At 34.4% G+C, this 8,201-nt stretch overlaps 1 protein-coding gene across 1 annotated transcript; it reads left to right on the top strand.

Moving 5' to 3' along the window:
- Window positions 1–287: 287 nt before the first annotated feature.
- On the top strand, window positions 288–7,148 carry LOC104540382 (serine/threonine-protein phosphatase 2B catalytic subunit beta isoform-like; the record flags this gene model as incomplete). The annotated part of the gene is made up of 4 exons (XM_010184183.1): window positions 288–577; window positions 2,676–2,800; window positions 5,985–6,096; window positions 7,003–7,148. Coding segments are annotated over 4 exons (673 nt in total), but the record flags the coding sequence as incomplete, so codon positions are not given.
- Between the last annotated feature and the right edge of the window lie 1,053 nt (window positions 7,149–8,201).

Genomic DNA, 8,201 nt, shown 5'->3' with positions numbered 1-8,201 from the left:
ACTCCCTCCCAACTTAGTGTCATCTGCATCTCCAGTACTTGTTGAGTCCTTCAGAGAATGGCAGTATATGAGAGAGAGACGATGTCCCTTTGCAGAGGCAGTTTTGACTCTTCCAAAAGTTGTACGTATTGTTGTGCATTCTAACTCTGTTTTCTAGTTTCTACGAACTTGCATATTATAGACAATTATTTTTTAAAAAACACTCACACAGATAGCACTATTCCATCCAGCTTTTAGTGATGTCATCAAGTTGGTTGATTGAAAAGCAAATTTGCTGCTTCGGATAGCAGCTATTCCGTAATAGATCCAATCTTAGATGGAGATGATTTTAAAAATAGCATTGTTGTGACTACTGTTTCTTCTTTTTCAATTTTAGCTGTCCCTTTTCCACCAACACATCGCTTGACGTCTGAAGAAGTGTTTGACACAGATGGAAGACCAAGGGTTGATATTTTGAAGAACCACTTGATAAAAGAAGGTCGAGTGGATGAAGAAATTGCACTTCGAATCATCAATGAGGGTGCTGCAATATTACGGAGGGAAAAAACTATGATAGAAGTTGAAGCTCCTATTACAGGTAATGTTTCTAGATTATTTCACTCATAATTAAATTTGAAAAAAGCCAGATTTTTTCAGTAGCAGAGTTTGTCTTAAAAATTGCTAAAATAAAATTTCTGTGTAATCTTCATTGAATTATCTCTCACAACTGCATTTGTTTAACAGCACTCAAATGGTCTGAAAAAATACGCTGCACATTATTTTGCAAAATGAAGGCATTAAAACTATTGGAAAAAACAGTATGATTGGTAGTAAAATGGCAAAATATAAAGTAGTTAAATGCTGATGAATTACAGATTTCTAATTCTTGCAATGTAAGTGGGCATAAAGACATCTACCTGGAATAGAAAAATGAACTCAGAATTACCTGAAATCTAAATATGTGAAGAGAAGCTAATTGCTGTGGTTTGAAGCAAATACTGTGAACTGGAATTCTGAGTGAAAAATACGTGTTTACAGTTTGTCTGTAGGTGAGACTGATGACTGCTTGTAAAACCATGTTCTTGTGAGGGTTGTAGTCCTGGAGAGTGTCGAAAGATTGTTCTAGCATCTTTAATGCACTAGGACCAGATCCACTATGATACAAAAGTGACTCTTGGGGTTTTTTGGAGTATTTTCATGGTTTGACCAGTTATATTTCTGCTTGACCTGGTGGAAGGTGGAGTTGGTGTCCTGTAGTACTTTTATTTATAAATAATCCAGACTCAGAGAAAATAATTGACCTTGCATATCTGTTATGTATGATAATGAAATTAGATTGGATTTTTGTGTTGGAATCGGATTTTCTTTCATATGAGTTTGTTTTCTTTTATATGGGCCTAGATATAATTAGTATGTGAAAAGCTTATTTTAGGGCATCAGCTTGCTTTAATTTGTTAGTATCACATAAATGAAAACAATTAAACAGTACATAATTATTATTGAGGTTTTTTTTTTAAATGATTGAAATTTTGGAAACTACTAAGTGACTGTCTGAACTCAGAGTCTTTTGAAGCTCCAGATAAAGCTCAAAACTACAGTGTTGTCCATATGTTTTGAATTTTTGTATTTCCGCTTATCCAGAGCTACTGGTATATTGGCAGCTGAAAAAGAGGGGAAGTTCCTGCAATGTTTGAGTAGAAATCTTAGGAAAAGTGACATAAAAGAAGGCAGATTCCATTTAGTCTAATATTTTGTAGGTCATGATGACAAATGGTCTGCTCCAAGGGAATAACAACCTTTAAAGTGTGGTGTGTCATATCCAATATTTCTTTCCAAAATTAGAACAACTTTTTTTCCCCAAAAAAATTTACTGATAAACTCTGAGAAGTCACAAGATGCTATTCATCAGTTGATCAGTGACATTTTGCGTCAACAGAAAGCATGGTCTCTCAAGTTCCTGTTAATTGCTTTCAGCAATACCTCATGCAGAAGTGAGAAGACAGCTCCTGACTTCTGTTGAGCTGGGAAGTCCTTTGGGAATGAGGAGTTAGGAGTAGTTGTCTCTTCCATACATTTTTAAATTAGTTTTTCTTAAAATTTGTGAGATGACCTGGCATTGCTGGATGCTCTTCAAAGTCTTCCCATCTACTGTCTTTGGCACTTCTGCCTTAGGTTGCTGACCACTGGTGAACGTGGTTATTTGAAAGAGAAAAGCAACTGAGCAAAGAGAAGATATGATGATACTAAAAGATATCTTAGTCTGATTCAGAAACAAAAGCAAACTCCCTGCTTTTTTCAATCCTACATGGAGACAGGAAGTTGTTGCAAAGCAGCAGGCATTTTCAAATATGGATACTGCAGAGAATTTGCAAAGGTGCCTGAGGGGTTGGGAAGGACAGTAAAGAGTTGCTGTCAACTTTCAAGACCTCAATGCTCAGTGCATTAACTGTGTCTGAAAAAGATTCCACAATGTGCTAGACTCAAATAGGACTATCGTCAGTGTTGTCACAGGCAGTGAGGACAGCGTCTTAATGAACAGCAAAGGAGGAAGTTTCAAAAATTTATGTTATTCCTGCTTTATACCTGCCTTTCTTCTTAATTAGAAGTACTTTGTGGCTGTTTACTTAACTATAACTTAGTAACTTTTCTGTTAGATTTTTTTTTTTAATTAATTTGAACAAAATTTTTGCTTGCAGTGTGTGGTGATATTCATGGCCAGTTCTTTGATCTAATGAAGCTGTTTGAAGTGGGAGGATCACCTGCTAACACAAGATACCTCTTCCTCGGTGACTATGTAGACAGAGGTTATTTTAGTATAGAGGTAACTGAATATATTAATGTCTTGTCCTAAGTTTTTCTATAAGCACACTTTCACGGAGGTTTTCAAATGAAACTTTAGGTCTGCTTTAACATGTGAATATGTTCTTCCTTGCTGTGCTTTCTCCTATGACAAAGGCCTGCTTACAGGAGGATATTGACCAGCTGTTTGGACTGTGCCGTCGAAATCACCAGACTTACTAATTTTTCCTCCTCTTTCTTTAGTTAGTTTTTAAAAGTTGAATTCTATAGTATTAGTAGACATAGTCCTGCTTCTCTGGCAATATGCAGGAAGGTGTGTTTGTATGTTTTTGGAGAACAGGTGAGTCATGGCTGCATGGACTTTTGATTTATTATGGCTGTTTATCTGTATGAAGTAGATTCATTTTACTTACATAATCAAATGTTTTTAAATTATTACTGTTTTACTTTACTAAAATTCTGAGGGCGATTACAGATATTCTCTAAGGATGACCTGTGTTTCTGCCATTAATTTTTCAGGTATTTTGAATTAAATTTTTTTTTTTTTTAAACTTTCAGCATGCTTATTAAGTATATGCTATATTCCAGCAATATTCACTTATTCATATCAATTAGTTTCAGAGCTATGATTTTTAAGTTAACTGTTCTTCTGGAACCAGCTTGGGAAGTGCCTCGGCTTGGGATCTCTTCATAGATACCAAATCTAATAGAGTGGCATATCATTTGATACAGTATTTTACAAGTCATGATGTATGATACTTCATTTCTGTGTTAAAATTACACTGTTCTAATAACATGTAGAGGTATATATTGTGAAGGACATGCACAATGCCTTTTGGGGTTGTTAGGGATGGTAGACAAGCAGGAGATGCAGCAAGAGTGATTGCCTTTAAGTAATTTATGAGGAAAAATTTCAACAGACATTCCCTATTTATTAATTCAATCTTCTTGGCCTCTTCTTGATGATTACAAATAATGTAACTGTCCTTGAAAAGGACATTTACATAGCAGCACTGTATGTTAATACATCAAAACATGGTACATTGCACTTAGAAAAAAACTTTTGAACAATGGATGTTCTTGAATATATTAATAAGAATAGGCTCATTTATTTTTTCTTCATATGATTTTAATTTAATTTTAATGAAATATTTGGCATGGTAAATATACTCTTGAAAACCACTCCAGCGTTCTTAAAAGGCTTTTCTCTCTTCATTGAGATAGTCTGATCTCTTCTGCTCTTGAGTGGCTGTTGGAACATCAGTGAAATACGTAGCAGATTATCTGAATGAAGTTGTATTGCTGCAAGCACATGATGGTGGGGCTATGCTTTGTGGTCCTGTTGAGAAAGAAAAAAGAAGTACATGAAAATCAGCCATTTTCAGTTCTCAGTTTTAACCTTAAAAATTTTTTCCTACTTAAGTTTTTGCCTTGATCAACATTTAGTTGATTAGTTGACCTCCAGGAGTTCTCATATACAGTTACTTAATATACTTTTGATAGAATATTTGGCTTTTCACAGAAAAGTGAAGCTGAAATTTTCTCAAAATGTGTGAACAGTGAAATTTGATTTTTCAGTAATAAATTCTTAATCAGTCTGTCCTGAAATCATATTTAATTGCATTGATATTTTAGTAGTAACCCATTTTCAATTGAAAAAATGTCCTCACTTCTAATAGGAAAGATAACTACATGCTACTGTGATTGTATATAATAATCTGCTGGGATCAAGATGAAATCCTTCACATAGGTGTGTACAAATTCTTCTTTTCTGTACTGGAAGTAGTAGGACGTAGAGAACTCTGACAATAGTCTGCCTGTATTTGATAATAGAAAATTACAGGAAAGGTAAAATATAAATTCTTTCTGTTCTTGATAGGTGACATACTTGAGAACGTGGAAATCTCAGCAATTTAATCGGATGTAGTATCTGTCCACTGAAAGAAAGGCACCATTTTGCCAGGTTTCTTTTGAATCTTTTCAAGATTGGCAGCTTTTACAAATTTTTCATACAAACTGACTTAACTAAAACAGTTCACAATTGTAGAATTTGCCAAATTAATTCATGTATTCATTTGATGATAAGCAGTTGATTTGTAAGAAACTGATTATGCTTTCTGCTGGGAAACAGTTTTAATAGTCTGAGGACTTTGCAGTAGATGATGATATTTTAGAGTTATGGAAACATTTGGAATCCAGTGGTATCATTAGAAAAATGACTATTTTTCATATTTTTACTAAGAAGATAAGAAAAAAGCAGGAATTAGTTTAGCTAAACTTCACAATTGAAGTCTTTGATGTATTTCCTCACTTTTGCTGTTTTTTTTAAGTGCTCCTTTATTTTCTTTGTTCCTTCATGTGCTTGTGTCTATGCAAAATAACTTTGAAGAATGACAGCTGCAGGATACTCGTATTGATTAAGAACAGTAATAATAACAACTTGCAGATGACCTCAACATAGCCTGGGGTTTTTTGATGTCTGTGCTCAGTTAAAAGTACAAGAATCAGATTTAAAATGTAAGAAATACATTTTGGGTATTCAGTCTGCTAGGTGATAGCTGACTCTAAACTGAAAAAGAATTGTGCTTGTTCTGTAGCTGTGTCCTCAACTCTGTTCGCTCCTGATGTTGCAATAGTAATGTATGGAAACTTAATGTAATTCATTGAATTTGCTACTTGAACACTGAATAAACAAATAGCTTATCCAGTTCTGGGGAAAAAGAGAGGTTTACTCCGTCCATTCTTTGTTTAAAAATGGTCTCCAAATGATATAGCTGAGTTTAATGTAAATAGTTTCACGGGGGTTTTTTCCTTCAATCTCTATTAAGAAATGTCTGCTTTCCTTCTTATGCCAGTGTTTAGAATCATGTTATAATACTAGATTTTAGGCACAAATACATGCATTATTTGTCTGGGTGAAAGTGTTCTGCAGTATAATTCTGCTGAGTTTATTTTATTATTGAGTGTCAAGTAAATATAAATATTTTTTTTCAGCATTCTGTGTGGTGGTTCTTAAGAAAATGAGGAATTTGTGTAACTCATGTCCAGAACTGGACCTGGGGAAGTAGTGCTGTATTTTAAAATGGCACATTAAGCTATACTTGCTTTTGAAGCTGTTAACGTTCTTAGTCAATGTTTCTCAGAAATATTTTTTTAAAGTTCTTATAAACTAGTTTATTTTACTGGATATCTTTGTTTTTCAACAGTGTGTTCTGTACTTATGGGTCCTGAAAATTCTCTACCCAAGCACGTTATTTCTTTTGAGAGGCAACCATGAGTGCAGACACCTAACAGAGTATTTTACCTTTAAGCAAGAATGTAAGTACTGTCTAGGAATGTAAAATTAGCTTGCTTACAACCTGCTGATCCACGGTCTGTCATTTTGCTTGAGAGATGTTTGTGAGTTTAATTGAGGTCTCGCAAACATTTGGAAGCCCTGTTGGCTTTTGTAGAATTACTTGCAGTTAAGTGTGGCATTGGAGCACAAGTTAAGTAGAATAGTGCTGCCTGTAAAGATACATTAGAGAGTGAATTTTTATGTATTAATCCTGATTTTAAAATCCTGGTGGAAGGAAGGTTCTTTTGCTGTCTTGGCAATAACCAGGAGTGCAAAGTAACTAGCTGAGCAGCATTGTGAGGCTACAAGAAAACCCTACTGTCCAAATTTGTCCATTTGGGGAACTGATTTCAACTATACAAGTAAGGTAACTCTTTGGGTGATGTGAGTTGCTCCACCATTCGGAGGCTTGTGTAAGTATTGATCCAGTGATAAATGGGTCGTTTACCCTGGTAAAACCCTCTTTGATGTAGGTAAAAGTGATGTAATCTATAAGCAGTTCTTAGCTTTTCAATGTAAATGAGAAATCACTAATTTCTCAGTAGTATTTTACACTGAAATATGCTGTATGATTGCACCGAAGTATTCTGTATGATTGTGTAATGCAAAATAATTCTGCGATTTTTTTAAAAAACCAAAAATGGTTTCTCCACACTTGAAATAACAGAAGAAGAAATGAATAAAAAATATAGTCCTGGAAGAGAATATGTCTTAGACATGGGCTTGCTGTTGTGTTTCGAAATGCTCATTTAAACCCAAAAATATTTGTCGCTTTGGGTTTTTTTTAAACATTCACTTTGAGGTTGGCTGTTGTAATTGTGATGCACTAGATTACTTCTTCTTTCTAATATGGAATTCTTAAAAGTTTTAAATTTTCTTTCCTGCAGGTAAAATAAAGTACTCAGAAAGAGTCTATGATGCTTGTATGGAAGCATTTGATTGTCTCCCTCTTGCTGCTCTTCTAAATCAACAGTTTCTTTGCGTTCATGGTGGACTTTCACCAGAAATTAATACACTAGATGACATTAGGAGAGTGAGTATTTTGTGTATTTGAAAATAAGTGGAAATACAGATATTTATATGGTACTGCACAAAGTCATGTGAATTTGTCAGTATATTGTTTTCTGTTCTTGTCTCTTTTGGAATTGTAAATCAGGAACTGAAATGTAGGCTAAACTATATCATAATTTAAAACTCTTGGATTATTCAGTGCATTTTCCATTACTAGATCTCACTGGGACAGCTGGAACTGTTACAAAACACACACCAAAAAAACCCTCAAAAACTTCGCGTAATTTCCTGGGACAGGTAGTACAGTAGAGCTTTATGTCACATCCAAATAGTGCTTTTTATTTCTTTCTAGATAAGAGCTAGCGTTCTCATGACTTTCAGGAAAATACTTGTAGAAGTTAACTGTAGTCTTAAAATTGTTAGGTATAGCAAACGTCGTATTTCAGTTGTTATTATATTTCCTTGAAAACTGTTTTTTTATTCTCTTGAGCACGTGGATTTTGATTTTCAAAGACTGAAGTTGGAGTATTTAAGAGAAGTTCAGATTGTTTAAAATGGCAAACTTAGTAAGCACTTGAGTAACAGCTGTCCAGTGCTTCTCACTGAGGTAAATGAGCTGAGTATTTCAGTAAAAAGAATGAAAACAAGTTTTAAAAATTATGAAATGGAAACACTAAATAGTGGTGTGCAATTTAAAGGGAAGACAACTGTGATGACATGAGGTGTCTGTTTCTAATAAGTCGGTTTCAGCTTGGGACTAAATGGACTGCTGATGCCAGGTGAAGATTGCATCAGATGGGAATTTTCAAACTTGATTGCTTTCCTTTTTGCATACTCTTTTTTTAACTTACTTTAGTTAACTTAGCTGACATCTTTACTGCTGCATTCGGAAATCAAAATCATTCCTGTTATGGTTAGTAACAGCTAAAGTGTAGTTGATTTCAGCTTAAAATATAAATAGATGGTTCTAAGAAGTCTTTGGGATTATACGTAAGGACAGAAGAAAACAGTTGTTTATCCACATATGGAGGAAGGTATGTGGGTGCCTATTTCAGAAAAGATCTAAATATCAGAA

The sequence above is a fragment of the Mesitornis unicolor genome, unplaced genomic scaffold, assembly GCF_000695765.1.
Source record: "Mesitornis unicolor isolate BGI_N332 unplaced genomic scaffold, ASM69576v1 Scaffold14165, whole genome shotgun sequence".
Classification (NCBI taxonomy): Eukaryota; Metazoa; Chordata; class Aves; order Mesitornithiformes; family Mesitornithidae; genus Mesitornis; species Mesitornis unicolor.
Note: the sequence above shows the minus strand (reverse complement) of the source record. Positions and strands in the feature narration are given on the sequence as shown.